This window comes from Mchenga conophoros, linkage group LG23, assembly GCF_057382185.1.
Source record: "Mchenga conophoros isolate Kocher_MC1m ecotype Shallow Benthic linkage group LG23, M_conophoros_male_GT1.1, whole genome shotgun sequence".
NCBI classification, from domain to species: domain Eukaryota; kingdom Metazoa; phylum Chordata; class Actinopteri; order Cichliformes; family Cichlidae; genus Mchenga; species Mchenga conophoros.
The window spans coordinates 26,545,222-26,564,530 of NC_140547.1; the positions used below are offsets into that span (position 1 = coordinate 26,545,222).

The 19,309-nt window shown below is 42.0% G+C and overlaps 1 protein-coding gene across 1 annotated transcript in view; it reads right to left on the reverse strand.

Moving 5' to 3' along the window:
* The window catches only part of LOC146547387 (von Willebrand factor D and EGF domain-containing protein), a 39,358-nt gene that overhangs the window by 12,669 nt on the left and 7,380 nt on the right, over nucleotides 1-19,309 (reverse strand). Inside the window, exons 6-21 of the mRNA XM_085265096.1 lie at nucleotides 17,544-17,633; nucleotides 17,315-17,456; nucleotides 16,662-16,879; nucleotides 15,580-15,653; nucleotides 15,199-15,475; nucleotides 14,829-15,031; nucleotides 13,803-14,707; nucleotides 13,516-13,652; nucleotides 13,273-13,434; nucleotides 13,061-13,165; nucleotides 10,999-11,113; nucleotides 9,116-9,387; nucleotides 8,772-8,991; nucleotides 8,446-8,583; nucleotides 3,007-3,477; nucleotides 1,649-1,819 (exon numbers count right to left, since the gene is read on the reverse strand). Coding sequence (XP_085121222.1) covers nucleotides 1,649-1,819; nucleotides 3,007-3,477; nucleotides 8,446-8,583; nucleotides 8,772-8,991; nucleotides 9,116-9,387; nucleotides 10,999-11,113; nucleotides 13,061-13,165; nucleotides 13,273-13,434; nucleotides 13,516-13,652; nucleotides 13,803-14,707; nucleotides 14,829-15,031; nucleotides 15,199-15,475; nucleotides 15,580-15,653; nucleotides 16,662-16,879; nucleotides 17,315-17,456; nucleotides 17,544-17,633 — 3,700 coding nt within the window. The remainder of the gene's footprint in view (nucleotides 1-1,648; nucleotides 1,820-3,006; nucleotides 3,478-8,445; nucleotides 8,584-8,771; nucleotides 8,992-9,115; nucleotides 9,388-10,998; nucleotides 11,114-13,060; nucleotides 13,166-13,272; nucleotides 13,435-13,515; nucleotides 13,653-13,802; nucleotides 14,708-14,828; nucleotides 15,032-15,198; nucleotides 15,476-15,579; nucleotides 15,654-16,661; nucleotides 16,880-17,314; nucleotides 17,457-17,543; nucleotides 17,634-19,309) is intronic.

Sequence of the window (19,309 nt, forward strand, 5' to 3'; positions counted from 1 at the left end):
TCAAGATGTAAACAGAAAATGTTTAACTTCAAAGTAAAAACTGCAACCAAGACATTTTAGAAGGTGCAACTTTTCAAATGACTGCCACTTCCTATTCATGTTGGATTTTTCACAGTCTCACCACTCTGTGAGTAGTTGGTAAGTATTTGTAGACAGCATCTTCCATACAAACAACTGGTGACAGCGTCCCAGTGACCAAAATAATTGTAAGGAGGTTTTCAGGGCAACATTATAAAGTTCTGTGTGACCAATTTCACCTAGCAACAGCTCGCAACCTTCAGCAACGACATGCCAAGCGGTTTATTCATTGGTGGTTAGCAGGGGTTTATTGATTGGTCTCTAGGCATGCATAACTGAGGTTTTAGCAATCAGTTTCATTGCAACCAGTCAGGGAATATAAATTTTTCCCTAGCGGCCAATGGTTACCAGGTCAACCAGCAACTAGATCTGAGGTACTGAGCCCTAAGATATTCATATTTCTACCCCAAAACGTAAATTTCCAGTCATAGCTTTGAAATCTTTACTGAGAAGCATTAGATTACTAAAATATGCTAAAGCAGCAGCTTTGGGTGCTACAGATCATGTCATTATAAAGCTGCCATTGATGTCATTCTGCTGTGTATCGCGTATGTGTCGCTGCGTACTAAACACAGCTTGACAGGCTTAACAGAAGTTTGACAGGAATCTGCAAAACGCTGCGTTAAATGATAAAATACAGCAAAATAAAACTAAAATTGAAAAGCAGAACATCTGGTCAAACGATGACATGCTGAAGGAAAAAAGCATGTCTGCTTTCAGTCCTTGGACAAATAAAAGTAAAGAGAAGAACAGCAAAGCAATTTAAGCGATTAATGTCTTGTTTGTGGTGATGTGACTCTCCAGACAAACACAGTCCACAATAAAGGGATTTAAGTTGGAATCAGACTGTCTCTTTAGAGTTGGGAGCCCCCCCACCATCTCCCCTTGTGTGAAGTCACATTAAGGAATCTGCTGTAGAAACTTTGTGGAACCGACTCAAAAAGCAATGCACCAGAGGTGGTTATTTCATTCAGGCAGTCTCCAACCACTTATGCTGATTTATCTCCTGCAATAAATGACATTCTTTCCAATCAAGAAAAACACATAAAGCAACATCAGGGAAACCAGAATATAACGAGTGCAAAATAAGCTCTTAAAAGCAGACCACAGTGTATGGAAGGATGCACATTACTGACAGATGTTTTCATCAGATTAATGCTTATTTTTGTCCTTTGAAAAACAACACAATGTGTTTTTGTACAAAGAATCGGAAGAATATGCTATATAGAGCAGACACCCCAATTTGGGCTGCTTTTGTGACTCAATTACAGCATTGACCAATCATGTGTGGGGCTAGATGTGACCCAAAGGTTATGAAACACCTGATGTCCAGCCAGTGTAAGTAGATCTATGGCTGAATTAAGTCAACAGCATTAGTTAGTTTAGGGTTAAAGGAAACTTCAACTGCATTCAACTGCTTTTTTTTTCTTTTCTTTTTTTTAAAATGTCCTAAAGGCCTGTGAAAAACTCTGTAATCACTCTGGTTCCTGCAAAGTCCCTGACAAGACTTAAAAATCATGGAAGCTTATCCCCAAACGCATTAAAATATTAAATGTAAAAGCTCCCTCACCTTCCTTGGAGTTCTTCATGCAGATGCGACCGTTGCCATAAAGTCCAGGTGGGCAGCGGCCACAGACGTAGCCCACATGTGGCGGTCTACGGTTGATGCATTGAACCCCAGGAAAGCAGGGCCTGCTGGCGCATGTAGCTGATAAACTGACAGCCAAAGACCTCACTGATCCTGGGAGATAAAGTTGTATGAGATCAATCATTGTCCTATAAGAAGGCTCGGATTGTAGCAAACACAATCTGCATCTCTGACATCTCTGAAAACATACAAATAAAACTGTTGCAAAGTTCATTTTTGCTTTCTTTCATTAGTTCTAGTCTTACAAGTATCAAATATTAATATACTTACAAATATCCTTGTGTGCTCTGTAATGGTTCAGACTAGAGTAGTAATAGGCAATGAGGAAAAAATCAACGATTACACTGACGGTGTTCCACCTTCAACCTGTGGGCGTTCACTTTTGATCACAAGGCACACAGGCCTCCTTGTGGGAGGCAACGTGTCTCCATACAGTCGCAGTCTGACCTCTCTCAAACAGATTGGTGAAGGTTTACAAATAGTTGCAAACTCATTTATAAATGCAGACAGACTGCCAATGAGTTTATCACAGTTAATCCCGTATTATCATAAACAGTAAGTAACTGACGCATGTAATTGCCAACTTGACTCCATTCAATTGCAACCAAGCCTGATTTGATCTTATTGCTTGTTTTATAACTATCTTGATGCACTGATGACTCATTGAAGACGGCAGCTGACTGCGAGTGATCACAGATCTGGTCCTCGTCTTTGAAACAACCATTTCAAGAAGCAGCAAAATTGAAAGTTGCTCACAAACGATCGCAATGATCTTGGGTGTGCCATGGTCTCCACTGATTTTCCTATTGTGACTGCAGCATTAGCTCTGTAAGGTAACATATCATTGAACTACAGTTTTCCTGAATACAGAGTAAAAAAACAATATTTTTTTTGTCTAAATTGTTTTTGTTTTATGTGAATTTCCCTGTTTCTGAATGGTTGTTCAAGCACACACAGTGGTAAGATCTCCAAAAAAAGATCACATTGGTCGGTTGTTCCTAACATCTGAAAACGACCTGTTTAAGTGTTCTCAAATTGAAATCCTGAATCCCCTTAGGGCAGCTTTTATAGCTAAACTAAAAAAAATATGTATACTACAGTATGTGAATTATTTTCCTGGTACTTATTTTAATGACTGTGATAAAACATTATGGCCAGAATGACTGAATGTTCCCTTTTAAAGTCTCCTTGTCTTCATACTTGCTTGAGGCTCAGCACAGTGTGATACCTCGCACATTAAGGAAAACTTAAATGGAATTTATTGGAAATTTGGGGCTTACCTGCAGCTGGTCTATCATGATCTGATGGTGAAGCTACAGTCGGAGGATTGCTTGTAGTGTTTCTGAATTTAGATTGCTCCTGTTTGACTCGGCGTGGAACAATCTCTGAGAGGTTCTTGAACATGTCTGTGTTAGTCCTGGATAGGTTTAGGTTAGCTGCTTGAGTTTCCCGTGAAGAATCAATATTTGTTTGGGGAACGGTTGGTGTTTTGCGCCTGCTGGTTTCTGCTATTGTGACTTCAGGGCTGGAGCTAATTCCTGCTGTCCTTGTCCAGGTGGTTGATTTCATTTGTGGGTCAATTCTTGGAACTGTTTTCCTGGCCTCAGCTGTCATCTGCGGGGAGCTACCGCTTGAGGTCTTCAGGAAAGCGCCTGTCTTTATTTTGGGTGGTTGGAGCAGAACATCTGGTGTCTCGTAGCCAGTCATATGAGGAGCAGATGTTGAAGGGAAGGCAGCTGGACTGAGAAATACTGTAATAAGAAAGCCACTAATTATGTTCTGGATTGCTATCCTCAATTTTTACATCCAATTGAGCATCAAGATCACCCACTTCAGAACACATTGCATTAAATCAATAATAAAGGACCAAAAAAGAGAGATGGTACAGTGAAGGATGTGGAGGTTGCTGTAAATCAGAAAACCTGGAAGGGCTCAAAAGGTTACGTTTAATGAACTGTGACTCCCAGCAAGAGACGAGACCTTGGGTCAAGTTTGTGTAAAGATATCTCTTGCCACAGTAGTAGCAGAAAACCTCAACAGGCTTCAGACATGGCAGCAGGTCAAATAATCTGACTCATCCTGCTTTACTACAGCAAAGACTTCTTACTTACTAGAATTAAGGCAGATTCAATAAGACTTTGGAGTCTAGTTTTGAATGCCTCTCCAAAACCTTTACCTTTGACACTTGACTTTTCTCAACTTTTTCATTAGAACTGAACTTCCTTCTGCCCGGTTGACTCGTCAAAACTACCAATGACGGTTGATTTGTCAAACCACAACTGATTAGTTGGAGAGGTTAAAGGGTTTAAAGGGTTCGTTTCATTAATCTCAAGGTAACTGCTTTGTAGCTTTGGGTGTGTATTGCTAAGTTTCTTTTCTTTCTGAATAACCTGTACTTAATGTGCAATTGTTGTGCAACTGATGATCTGGAACCTTCAGCATCAAATACTAAAAGACTGAAGTGAGTTTATGAATGTATTTGAGCCTGTATGTATACTTTTGAGCCTTTTTGGATTATAAAAAATCCAAAATAAATTCAAACTTCTGCACACAATTCTTGTTTTAAAGACATATGCTGTCCAATTATTCCACCGTGGAAATAGAACATTTCAAAGAAATCCTCAAAAGAACCACATTTACTATGACATTCATGCCGTTGGTGAGTGGATCTAAACTTGTGACCTGCTTGTCATTTAAAATTTAAGGACCTTGTCCAACTCCACTGACACACAAAGTTATGCGTCTTAAAATGAACTGAGCGTAGAGGTCAAACAAGTCAAGCTGAAGGCCCTCAGTGGACATGTGGAGGATTAAAGAACAAAGGGGATTAGGAAATCCAACTATCTGTCCCTGTGAATCTTCTGCCACAAGGTCCCATAAAAATGGCAAATAATATGCTGCTGAGTTTAATTAATGTTCTGTGCTTTACTGTAGACCCAGATTTTTTTTCCTTTTAGGGGCAGAAACTCCTGTAAACACACACCACAGAGTTCTTCTGTTACTGGAAGGATAATGTGACTGCAGGAATGCAACATCAGCCCCAGTGCTTACGCAAATAATATAAAGCACCTTGAGGCAATATGGTTAATTTGGCACTATGTAAATAAAACTGAATTGAATAGAATATGGATCAACATGATGTCTTTTAGGTGAGAATTCTGGGGCTTTTTTTCTCTTTAGATCGTGAAAGCAACTAATTTAACCCTGTATTAATATTCACCTTGACAAGTATGGGTACGTGCACCAGTGTTGTGCTTGCAGCATGCTGTTAACTTCTCATCTTCAGTTAACAATATCTTTGTAGTTAAAATCCAGGAACCAAAAGTGAAACAATTCCCGTAGACACCCATAAATCCTGGAGTTAGGAACGTGACTGCTCTGCCTAACTCGGGGGTGTCGAACCCCAGACCTCGAGGGCCGGTGTCCTGCAGGTTTTCGATATCACCCTGGGTCAACACACCTGAACCAAATGATAAGTTAATTACCAGAGAACGTCTGGAGAACGTCAAGACATGTTGAGGAGGTTGTTTAGCCATTTAAATCAGCTGTGTTGGATCAAGGACACATCTAAAACCTGCAGGAATCGCCCACTACTGATCATTAAATAGAATGCAGGTTTATGGCAGGATTTGTATTGTGACAAGTATCTTAATTGAGATAGCATTTCTTCGTCACATCACCATAGCTGCCTAAAGACACGGTTATGTTCCTTGAATGTTGGAGAAAAAAGACAGATCTCTGCATGCCTGAAAAATAATAACTGATTAGCCATTAGCCTTGAAAATTTTGGAAACACCCTCTTTGACCTAAAACAAAGTGTGCTTCAACATCGAGGCATTTCCCACCGACTGGCACAGATTGCAACAATATAAAGGAAACAAATAAAGCTGCAGGTTTGCAACAGCAGAAGTTACCATATTATGCATGTATTTTTATATAATTACTGAGTTTTGGTGGAAGCCAAAAGTCTTTCCAAAACAACGTGAGCAGTCACAGTACAAGGCAGCACTATCAGCCATCTGGTTTCCATTCACTGCTGAGTGCTCCTCCGGGACACACGGCTCCAATGAACGAATTCACTCTTTTTTTGGATAGCTGCTTTAATTTAAATGTAGTTGGAACAACAACAAAATTAGCTACAAGTTTGCTGGAATGCTCGAACCAATATCACAGCAACAAACAGATGAACATATGATAAATGCTGCTGGGAAATGAATAGAGAAATTGACTATTTTTTTATTATGTGAGGCTGTAAACTGTACAGAGGGGCTACACCCTCTCAGACAACAGCAGTGTCTGTTAAACTCAGGGCTGTTTTGGAAAGCAGGATTAACTATAGGAAAATAAGTGGTCTCGTTTGGGTGCCGTGACGCCACCTGACGTTACTTAATCACGCCTAGCTTCCTTTCAGTTTCTGCTCAAGACATATACTATTGTGTAGGGCTGGGCCATATTATACCGTTCACGGTAATACCGGTATAATGTTAGGCAACGATAGGAAAATGAAATATCGCGATAGAATGGGAGTAAAACGCGCATGCGCAGTGCCTTTGTTTTCATACGCACATGGCCGATTGTTGAGTGAAACAGATGAACCAGAATTGGTTTGTAAAAATGGTGCAACTTCCGTGATGTGGAACTGGTTTGGTGTTTGTCCGTCAGATACACAACAAAGCACATTTTTTTGCAGAACATGCAAGCGGCCGTTCTAAGATGCTCTTAAATCTGGGAGTAATCTGGGTCCTAAACTCTGTATGCTTCAGGTCAAACAACACTGCAGCATCACTTAGAGTTAAAAACTGTCTAAATTCTTTCATCTTTAATAAAACGATCAGCATTGCTGCTTTACCAGGTGTAACTATAAAGTTTAACTTCCAGGCATCCATGAAAACAAAAGTTATTACATTTAACGGAGTTAGAAGTTAGCAGGAAGCTAGCGGAAGTTAGCTCGCTAGTTTCGCTAGTTACCTAAGCATGATATTGCATGTTCTGACTGAGAGATTTCTGAAAAAATTCAAACGTACAGCTCTGCTATCACTTCCAACATAAATGAAGACAGGAAACTAAACAGCAGTGACGTTTGTAGGGTTACTGAAGTTGGGCTAGCTGGTATATAATGATGTGCTACGTGATCGCTAGCGACACAGCTATGTTAGCATAACATAAACAGTGAAGCTGGAGGACGAACACTAACACTTTTCCACTTATAAAAGTTAACGTGAAGGTTCTTCATGGTTAGAGACAAATGCAATCGCATGGCAGGATGCTGTAAACGGACCAAACTTCAGTCAGGAGAACAACTGAGATAATCCATCCACAATACGAGGTTAGTCATTAATATACTGCAACAACATGGGAATAGAGCAGCTACCAGAGAATTCAACATTAATGAATCAATGGTACAGAAGTGGAGGAAGCAAGAAGAATGAGTTTAATAAAGTTTGATTTATCTGACTGCTTTGTTTCGCTTAATGTGCCTTATAATCCCGTGCACCTTATGGTCCGAAAAATGCGTACTGCACACTGCAGTTTAATGTCGCAAAGCACCTCTTTTTAACTTCAGTGGATATTATACATGGTTATGCTCAGGATATGTCAGCCCATTTCTACTGGAAATGCCTTTTGGTTAAACTTTCAGCAAGGAATTTGCATTTGCACTGTTACATTTTTATAAAGCTTTAATGTACATAAAAACCAGCTTCTTGTTTAAGTGAAAATAAATGGAAGGTTGTCTTTTTGCGCTAGTAATGTTGTGGAGTTGTATTTTGTCTTGCATCAATTATATCGTCGGTTATATCGTTATCGCAAATTTTCAAATATATATCGTGATAAATATTTTTGGCCATATCGCCCTGCTCTACTATTGTGGTCAGAAGTTTACATCTACTCATCATGGGCACGAATGTCATGGCAATTTTGGGCTTTTAATGATTTCTTTGAACTGTTCTTTTTCCAGGGTGGAATGATTGCACAGCATGCAATGGGACAATGCTGTACAGCACTGTACAGTTAATGACTTAAAAAAAACAAGAACTGGGCGCACACGTTTGAAGTTGTGTTGGATTTTCTCTAATCCACACTGGGCCAAAAGTGTACATACAGGCTAAAATACAGACACACACTCCCACTAATATTTTGTCGGGTCCCTTATGTCATTTAGCAAGTTGCACCTCGACCAGATGCGTTTGGTAGCCTTAACCAAGCTTCTGGTTCAGTCTGGTTATCTGACCACTCATCATGGAAGAGTTGGTTTGCATTAGGGTCAGTTAGCCATAGACTTCTATACAATCTGACTTCTTCCTGAAACCAGAGGGGTCACCCCCTGCTGGGTATTATAAATAATGCACAATTAAAGAACTTCCACACAGCCTTAATATTTCCAGACCTAGAAGCTACATTTTCTGTCACTTATTCTGGTGACAGGGGCAGCAGTTTAAGCAGGCATGCCCAGACCTTCCTCTCAACAGCCACCTCCTCTCTCTTATGGGGGGCAGAAGCAGATATATTCCCAAGCCGGCTGAAACACATAATCTCACCAGGTCTGCCTAGGGGTCCACTCCCATGCTGGGAAAACCTCAATTAGCAGGCATGCAGGAGGCATCCACCTCAATGGCTCCTTTAAATGTGGAGGAGCAGAGGCTCACGAATGAGTGTCTCTTAGTGGAGCTCCATTTTTTATAAACTGCCTATGGGTAGTAATGCAGTAAGCCCATACTTACCAGTGCACGAAGTCCCATTTCCCACCATTCCTTTGGGGCAGGGGCCGCAGCCATAGGAGCCAAAGCTGTTGAAGCACTGCACTCCCGGAAAACAGGGCTTCCTTTCACATTCATTGATATCCTCCAGACACGTTAAACCTGCCAAAAACACACACAGAGGATGTTGATTCTGTAATCAAAAACCATCACTGGGATTAATCCTCCGCGACTGCAAACATGTGATGTCAGAACAGCCCAGTGTGTCTAAACAAAACAGCCTTAAACATCAAGGGCTTTTATTTTGTTCATTTTTGATTAAAAATCTTTAGGTTTTTAATCATTCTTACCTCGCAGCCCTGCAGGACACTCGCACCTGTACCCACCGGCCACGTTGATGCACTTGCTGCCCAAGCATGGAGCCGACAGACATTCGTCTATGTCGTCGGCGCAGAGTTTGCCCTGAGTACCCTCGGGACACACACACAGGTACTTCCCACTGCCGGCGGGAAAGTTAATATCCGTCACACATGAGCGTCCATTCTGGCAGCCACACGGCACCACGACAATCTGTGTTGCAGATGGGAAACACAGACACTGCTGAGGAATGTCTGGATTTTATTAATATCTAACAACATCAGTGTATCACATTTACATCAGCAGACTACTGCTTAGCAGCTTATCCCCACTCTACCTCCACAGTGAAGGTGCTCTGGGCGTTACACTCGTCAGACAGCGTAAAGCGGACAGAGCTGCTCGTCCGGAGCCCCTCCTTCTCTGGAACTGATGGGACCCTCCAGATAAGGAGGCCAGCAGGGGAGAGGACAGCACCTTCTGGTCCCTCTTCCAGCTGGAAGAGAAGGGCCGAGCCCTCGGGGTCCGATGCAGTAAACTGGAAGACGAAGTTCTCGCTGGAGAATGTCTGCAAGTCGCTTTGAGGCCGGTGGAAGGTCGGAGGCTTGTTGACTGATAATGCAGACAAAAACAGACTGAGATGCACTTCATCCCACCTCTTATTCCCACCGTACTATTTACTGTCTTCCTACTACAAGCGTTTGATGACAGGAGCTTCCTGTGCTGAAATAAGCTCTTTACAGGGAACCCTGGTTTGGCAAAAACACACCTCCAGGTTTGTTCTGGAACAATCATTGTAAGCACGCATGACCGCCTCTGGACTTGAGCTTTTCTTTTCTTTTCAGCTTTATTTCCCAGTAATGTTTTGGCTGAGGCTGAGGTATGCCACATTAAACAAGAGCTAGACTGAAAATCAGTGGCAACAGGTCTGATGGAGTGACAGATCCAGATTTGACTTTCTTGGTTGAAATCATTGTCAGTATGTACAGAGGAGGTCAGCAGAGAGCTACAACAGGGAGTGACTACAGCCATCTATAAAACACGGTGGAGGCTCTGCCATGGTTTGGGCTCCATTTCAGTCAGTGGTGTTGGAAAACTTCTCAAAATTGATCAATTATGAACACAGAAAATATTTTGAGCTACTATGCAATGCTATCTGGAAAGCATCTGATAGACAGTAGCTTCATTTTTCATCACAACAATGATCCCAAACACACTGCCAATGCAATAAATACCTGGATAGAAAAACACACAGTGGAGCACTATCAGTCATGGATCGGCCTCCCCAGAGCCCGGACCTCAACACTACTGAAGCAGTGTGGGATCATGTGGACAGAGAACAGAACAAAAGGCAGAAACATCCAAAGAAGAGCTCTGAATGTCCTTCAAGAAGCCTGGAGAACTATTCCTGAAGACAACTTAAAGAAATCACAAGAAAGCTGCCTAAGAGAGACAGACTGTGCTGAAGAATAAAGGTGGTCACACCAAATATTGACTTTCAAGCTTGTTAGAATTGTACAAACTCATATACCTCATATACTGTATGTACATACATGTTTATGCGTTTCCTGCCTTCCTAAAAGAGGATTTTCACTTTATTTTGTACTAAAGTGTAAACCGATATTGGTGGACAGCAGCGTCAGTATGGATCATAACTGTATATTTATTATATAAGATGAATATACAGCTTAATTTTTATAGATGCATTCAAGTTCATCTGTATATTGTGTTTTGTTCTTGTGCATTTATTCCTCTGTTTTCTACTTTGTAGTTGAGTTTTGAGACGTGAAAACTGAGAAAATAAAATCCATTTCTACATTTTAATCCTTAAAGTAAGACTAACTGTTACGCTGGTCATTTATTCCAGCGTCCCTTTGCTTTTTGCATGAATCTTGCCTGTCTGTGCTGCTGTGGAAACCAACCATGTGATTTACTCCCGCTCCGAGAGTGGTTAAGTGGCAGGTCAGGGCATGCTGGGAAACCTAAACCTCTGCTCCTTTGATCTGCTAATGGAGACAAACAGGACCACAGTTGGATGGCTACCACTGCACTGACACGGTGAGATAAATGCCTTTTTTCCCTGATGTTGTTCATCTCGAGTTGACTGGAAGGCAGATAGAAAACCAAGTACACGGGCAGAATTTAATGATGGTTCTGAGTTTGTTTAGGTAGAAAATGTTGTTCTCCTTTCAGACGGTGAGATCCACTTCGAGTTGTGTGTACCTTGGTTCACAGACCAGGTGAATTTGGAGGCGTCTGGGTCACAGAGGAGGCAAGGACTGCTGGGATTGGAGTCTCCTGCTGCAAAACACATCCCATCGATGTTGCATGTCCGCTCCTGACAAACAAAGAGAAGCAAACAGATCTGCTTGTGGACTCACTTTTTTTTCAATATTAGCATGTTTTCACATTTTAAAACACATTTTTTTCAGGTGTTTTGTTTAGTGATGAACAGGAAATCAGCTCTAAACACACATCTCTACTGAAGTTAATTCAGTTTAGCTCAGTCTTGGCAGCCACATGTCTACATACTGTTTGTCTACAGCTGTTTGTGTGTTTTTGCTCTGGGCTGTTTGTCTGTCTCCCATAAAACACAGTTCCAGGAACAACAGGACCCCTCACGTACCTCTTTTACACAGAATGTAGAGATTTAAAATAGCCAACTGCTGCTGCTGCTGTAGTCGTCCAAGCAGCAGACCGTCTCGCCCCCCCCAACAGCATGTAAAATGCCTCATCACACTTTTCCACTAAACACCCACTGAATCACATCTGCATCCTCAATCAGCATCCCCGACTAGCACGAACAAACGTTGGAGTGTCCAGGTTTTCATAACATGTCACCTGTTGAGACCATGTGAATAAGAACAGACCAGCAAAAACAGAGCAGGCTGTCTCACAGCCTAATTTATGGGCCTTTTGTCTCCTCCAGTGCCTAACAACTGTCCCTGTGCCCTTCTAGTACAAGAGTGTTTTGCCGTTCTTCAGCTGATGGCTCGGAACAAAGTTTATTTTAGCAATTATGATTTTGTGGATACTTACACACTATGGTTAGTCTTATTTATAAACTGTAAATGAAACAAGGGTATGCATTTTGGTTTTCAAAAAGAAGTTAAACCATTGTGAAAGCTTTGTAAACAAAAGAGAAAAATGATCATACGTCTCACTTGACCCATCCATCCACCCATGACCACAGTAAACATTTTATGATGAGTTTATGATCTTAACTGCTGGTTTCAAGTCTAAAGCTTCCATCACACGGGCCTAAGGACTAGTTAGCAATGATTTGCCAACCACTGGTTGCTAAGAAAAAGTGCAAATTCCTCAACCGGTTAACGAGTGATTACTGGCAGTTGCTAGCATAAAACTGGTTGCCAAGATGTATATGGTGCTTTCAAAGGGTGATCTACTGACCTGCAAGCACTGTCCACCCAGAATTGTCATAGGACCACTTGGTCAATGGATAACATATAAGCCTATTGGCCCTTTGCAATAACAAGATAACAATAACAAGATAATAACAAGAAGTTTTTAAATTATAAATGTAACTCAATTACAATAAAAGTACGGTGGCCCCTAGAGACAAAGTACGTACAAACTCCAAAACACAAAGGAAGTGCTCCAGGACGCTAGGGGCAGTGTTGAGCTCGATTTGCAAAAAAAAAAACCCGGCAAGTTTGTTGCAAACACATGGAGTTGCTGGAAAACACCTGCAAGGAAAGAACAACCACACTCATGTATATTCAAATAATTTAAAAAAAAAAGTTCATTTACCTGTTACTACCACGCACCAAATCCGGTCGTTGGTACTTCCTGGCTTGCGTAGCTACTAGGTAACAAAAGCTTGCACGTGCTTCGGAGCTTGTATGTGCTTTGGAATTTGTATGTGCTTTGTCACTAGGGGCCACCGTAGAAAAGCATATAAACCAAGATTAAAACTTCTGAAATGTATATAGTGACTGAAACTTTACAACAAAGCAACTGTTTCCTATGATCGACATCAGGGCAAATAAAGAATTTTAAAATTGTGAAAAGTAGCAAATGGGATTTCTCAAATTAAGGGCTCCAGATGGACAAACATCCATATTTTGGCATTTTTTCGACTTCCCTACCCTTTTCTGAGTGCTTTACAAACAAAAAATAAAGATGGCAAACAAATGATGCCAATTTTAATAATGAATAATAATAAAAATAATACTTTTCATTAAGATGTTATCCATCTTAATGAAAAGTATTTTTATTAGCTTCCCAAGAACAAAAACATTGCTCCGTCTTGCATGCGAGTTACCTTTAACTTACAGAGTCCAGAGCGTGAGGCCTCACAGACCTGACAAATACCATCGTAGATTGTCAGCGTCTTTGCCTGGCTGTACTGAGAGCCGTCATTGCTGACCTAGTACAGAAAAAGAGGAAGGCGATAACGCAAAGACCTTTAGACAAAGCAGTCAACACCTAACAAAAGAGATTTTAATTCCAAGTGAAAATGAGAATGAGCCTTGCCTTAATCTCCCAGCGTGCGTATGGTTTGTCATCCATCATAAAGTCTTCTGTATTGATGGCAGCAGTGCTCAGAGATGGTACAGCACAGTCTAAAACCTTGGAGCTGAGGAAGGTGGCTTTTGTTCGCTGTTTTTCCCCTGGAACCCACGCTTTGTTTATGTACTGCAGAAGGAATTCAAAGGAAAGGTGAACAAAACAGCACTTGAACTCTCTTAATTGATTTTAGCCTTAGCCTCATCTCACCTTCAGTCTAGTGGCATAGCAGCTTAGGTCAGGAGAGTCAATGAAACCGAGGCCAAAGACCCGAATGCTGCGACAGTCGAAAACTCGAATATCACAGAGGCCACTGTTCTCCAAATCGGTTATCTCAACCGGTTGGCCTATTAGAAGAGAGACTGCTCAAAGGCAAGTTTTTTTTGACTTGATATAACTAATTTCAAGTTTTAAGAGATTAGTATCAGTGTGACTTTTAATCTACTTTACTCTGTAGTTGTATGTTTGGTATATGTATAACTGTTCCTGATACTCACTGACAGCCAGACTGCAGTCATGGAAGCTGTAGTTGGGAAAACACTGGCAGCCCCACTCTGTACACTCTCCATTTCCATTGCAGAAATTGGGGCATCGCAGCGCAGTAATCACTTCCCCATGCGTTCCCGGTGTACTGGCCACCTCCAAGGCTCTGTGGGTCAGATTTTCCAGCAGCTTTCTCTCACATTCATTCTCCAGGTATGGCAACAGCGCCTCTTCCCATCCCAGGTCATCTTTAAGCTGTAGGTCTAGCATGCAGAGATCCACTGCCTCACCAAGGCGGCGTCCCAGCAGCTCCCGGCACACTGCTCCAACAGTGGAGTTGACCAAAGCCAGTTGGCATACTTCAAGGGCTTTGGCTGAGGTGAGACCACTTGGCGTGGGCCACTGGGGTTGCACCTCTGGTCGAGCTTCCACCTGGTGATCCTCTGGGAAAAAGTAGGCGTAGCTTTCCAGATCAGCCTGGCTTAGGCTCTGTGCCATTAACACAGGCTGGAATGACGCCTGTCTCTTTGGCCTGTCAACAGAAAGCAGAAGATCCTTTCTGAACTCATCGTCCAGTTCAGGATCCCTGTCACTGTTCTGATTATTCTTGCCGTGAAACCAGAGGTGCCGCCTCTCGACAGGGTGACTGCTGAAGGCAGATATATCCAGAATGCTTTCCTCTTTTTCCAGGCTCTTGATGTATTCGACTGTTGTGTCCATTGAGGGGAACACAGATGTGTAATCCACATTATCATATGCTATGCAGTCTGAGTGAGCAGAGGGATTGTACAAGTTTCTCGTCCCCCTTCCAGCTTCTTGAGAAGTGCTGGATCCTGTTTGGCACCGACAGAAAGGCCTCCTGAGGTCCTGTGTCATACCAGGAGGTGTTTTGTCAAATAAACTGTCACCAGGAGCTATCCTAACACACACAAAGTAAAGGAAAACAAATAACGTTGTGGAGACTTCAGCTGAATTATGGTGGCAATAAGGAAAGATTAGAATTCTGAAAATTAGAAATCTACACTGTGTCCCAGACTGACCTCCAGGTTTCTATGAAGCTGTGCAAGTCATCAGGGCCATAGAACCCACCATCAGAGGCCTGGAAGTCATTGTTGCCGTTCCGGTCGAAGGTGCCACAGAGGCCTTGAGTGTTTCCATAGTCCACGCTGGGTGCCCGGACAGACAGGCTCATCCCCCAATCACCAACATCAGCCCTAACAAAGGCCCCGGAAGGAAAGATCAACTACAAGAGGAGAGTCACATCCAACAGCTAGTTAACATAGTCTCCTCATGCATTAAAAATTCAACTTATATGACAGATCTGAATGAAGGACAGATCATTCTTGCATGATTTTACCATGAATTTAGCCAAATAACTAGACACCAGTTTCCAAATGTCCAGATACCTACGGTGACCTTCTTCCCTTGGTGGGACTCCAGCACCCTGACCCGACTCCCCTCACTGTCACCGAGGTTCTTAAGATCAAGCTGTGGCCTCGTTTCCTGCGGTTGCCCATTGCACATGTCAAAGATGGCAAGCTCGTTCCCCTCTCGCACTACAACGCCGCAGTTACATGCAACGGAGTAGTGTCGACTGCTGCAGTCCCACTGGCGAGAATGGACTTCGAATTCCCTGGAGAGGCTCTGGTAAAGGACAAATGTGCCAGTCTGGTGGTTCTCGTAACGCCTGAAAAGGAAATGCAGATTTTTTAATAAGAATTTGAAGACTTTAACTGTTGCACTAACTGCCCTATAAATGGATTCATTTAACAAAAGCTGGAGGTAAGTTACCTGCCATCTAGTGTAATGATATGCGGGTCAGTCAAAGAGTAGCACGTGGAAGTGGGAATATCCTGGACCGTGACCTGGGGGTGGGAGGTAGAGGTCACCAGAAGAAAGATTAAGGGGGCTATACCCTCTGACCCTGTGGTCTTAGGCTTTGATGTTTTCACTGAACACAGATGAAAAAGCTCCTCAGAGACAGAGTGTCTGGAGGGCTGACATCACATCTTACATAATGTCACCGCTTGTATGGACACAACTAATGACCGCTTAGAGAGGCGCTCTTTAAGTATTATGTCAAACCATCAAACAAGTGCATGTTTGGTCCTGAACCACAACCTCTCCTTCAGTGTTAAAAAGAACTGTATAATTGTGTGTATGTGTAAACAGTATGATGGAAAAACCTGCTATTTGGAGCCATTGTAGTACTTCTCTTTAATTAAAGTAATACTTTCATTCGACATTTAGCTTTAGAAGCTGGTCCTCTCTTCCTGTTAGGCATAATGGAATCCATTGAAATGCCACTTGAAGACCCTCTATTTATCCTGAATAAGTCCAGGAACCCATTTAAGGACTGTGTTTATTGTAGGACCCTAGCACAAAGCATCCATGGTGCCACAAACCCAGCTTTTACCCACTAGTGACCCTATAGATCTTATTAAAAGCTCCTCAAGGGCCAGAGGAGAGCCTTTGTGTGACAGTTTTTCCAAAAAAGAAAGTCCTCTTAAGGTTGCTCCACATGCCACATTTAACTTGCATGCCTCAGATTCCAGCTGTCGCCCAAACCTCCTCAGGGTTTCCTTCCAAGATCCTCACGAATGGTTTGAAATTTATTTCAAAAGTGGAAAAATCATCAAGCATCTCTCAATCTGCCTCAAGGATATTGTGTAGGACAACTGTAGCTGCAATTTCTAGCTCTTCAGATCCCAGCAGACTCTGTATTCACCACACAAACAAACCCATTTCCAAAACTTTGTACACATAAAATGTAAATAAATACAGAATGCAATGACTTGAAAACTTCATATAATCATATTTTATTCTGTTTTTATCCACACGAACAATCTGTCGTTCTAAATGACCTCACTCACTTTGAGGGATGTCGGGACGTAGCTTCTCCAAAGGCGTGGTGCAGAGGGTCCAGGCGAAGCACCGATCAGGCTCATGCGGTTCCCATCACGTGTGAAATCAGTCACAGCAGTGACAAAAAACTTTGCCCAACCGCAGCTGCCTTCACTGCAGGTGTTTGGCTGGAGCTGCACCTGGCAGGCGGACAGCACCACGTTGGAGACCTCATGGCCCAGGCTGTCTGTGGATGTCAACACAGCAGTAAATTAATGTTAACAGACAGCACACAGCTGCCTGCACAACTGTAATGATGTCTTTCTTAGCCGGCTTCAATGCGATGATGTACAAGGTGAGTCTGGGAATAACAATAATAAGATCCCAGAGGAAATGAGAAATGCTTGAAATTGTTTTGATTGTTTTATTAATGCGCGACTGTGGCCTCAGTAGTTAATTCAGCTGCTCTAATTTGTGTTTGGTGATTTTTGTTAATTACCCAATAACGGGTACATTAATGCTTAAATGGGGGCAATATTTGTCCAACTGTAGTGGTTGCTGCAGGCAGTACTTAACTAAATTGCAGGTTAACCTTAAATATACTCAAGTTGTAGATTTATTATGTCCTTGCAGATAAAGGTGATGACACAGACTCTATCTCCTGTTTTCCCACAGGTCTGACCTGGATTGTTGACAGTCAGAGCCAGAGGGACTCCACACTGGTGGCCGATGTTGGAGGTGAAGCAGGGGATGGGGACGGTACTGTGGACAGTCACCTCGTGCTCCTTACTGTTCTCTGCTATGTGGAGCACATCTGGAGAGAACTGAGGAGAAAGGAATAAGAGTCTATGAGGTTCTCACTGAGAAATGAAACCAAACTGGGGTTTTAAAACAGTCAGAGGAGGCTTTACCTTCAGCCCAGCGTAGAAACTCTCACTGTCTTTTGAAGTCGATCTTGTGTGGCTGGAGTTGGCTCTGAAAGTCGACACACTGCAGGAGAACTACAGGGGAAATATCAGCTGAAGCATGAAGTCTGAATCAGCTGCTTTTAAATCATTTTTTCATCCGACTTAACAACAAAGCCAGACCCCAAAACCCCTTTATGGTTAGAAAACCATCTCATCTCTTTATCCATAACTATTGGTTTCTTATCTAAACCATTTATCCACTACCTTTAGTGGCTACTGAAGAACAAGCATGATGATGGGACATGAACAGCAGAAACTGTAGCTACAAATAAACGCATGCATCAAATAGATAAATAACCAAACAATGAGCAAAAGTGGTTGGACTATGTCTCTAAACCTAAACATGCTAGATACTGATAATGGACAACAAAAAAACAAAGAGACTTTAAAGCGATGGCTACAGTGAGTCTACGTAGAGGTCGGCATTCACTCAAACTTTAACCTCAGTCTGGCTTCTTGGCTAGCTTTGTGTTAGCATCAGCAAACATCGCTTGTTAAACTATGAATCTGAAAACTGAGAAACACTAAATCTGGATGTTTAAATAAATCATTTATCCAATTCTTTACTGTTAGCTACAGCAGTCGGTTTACCTAATAATGTCTAACATTTTATACATTTTAACTAGTTTTTCAGTTGTTTATCGTGCATGTTTGGCTCAAAATCTAAATGCGCTGCTGATTTCCACTGCTTTTAGTTTTTTTACACACTTACTAGTTTCATATTTTTAGCCAGCAATATCAGCTGTTAGCATTCTTTTAGTGACCAAGTCCAACGTATTTTCATTTTATAATTGTTTTCATTTAACTCATGTATGCATTTATTTTCTTTCAGTTGCAGTTTCTGCTGTTCAAGTCCCATCATCACATTTGTCCTTCATATACTTTTTTCTTGTTGTCTTTTTTCAGATCAGTTGAGCTAATCTACTTCTGCTACAGAAGTACACACTGGGGTACTTGTAGCCCTTTCTGTGAATCACTGATCTAAGAGAAGTAAAAGATGAAGGTATACTGGAGTTTGAAACCACCTTTCACATTTTGATTGCTCAAACAAACTTGAGCTATGTAACTGTCAACTGATGTGGATAAACGAGAGTGGAAGAGTGCATTACCTTTTCACACTGTGTTATGAAAAAGACCAGCAGTGTGCAACTGTCACTGTATTGGTGATTCATCAAAATGTTTCCAGATATAGCTCATAACACAACAAACCAATGCTCCAAAAGCACTAATATTTAACTCTCTTTCATGGTTTAAAAGAAATGAAGATGACCTCTGACCCTGCCCAGCTGCTATATCAACACACGCTAAAGACGAGCCCCATGAGCAAACCCAGCCCTGCATAACATCTGCTAGACCAAACTAACATAACCCCGGTGTACAGACATGGGAGCAACGTGGTCCACAGCTGCAAGATGACAAAAACTGGGAGTGACATCACCTCGGTGTCAAATGGTATCACGCTGAAAAATCAAATAACTTTGTGTTTCCTAGCAACATATCACTTCTCAAGGAAATGAAAGCTATCAGCAGCCTGCACAGTCTGGCTGTATGGAAATGAGGCTGTGCAGCAGCGTGTTGACATCCTGGAAAGACAAAGGTCAATCATAACAGTTTTTACTCCAGTGCAGGGCAGGAGTGCAGCGACTCAGCGTCAGCTTCAGCTGCAAGAAGGCAATCTTGTCGACAGCTACTCATATTTAGTTGTCATT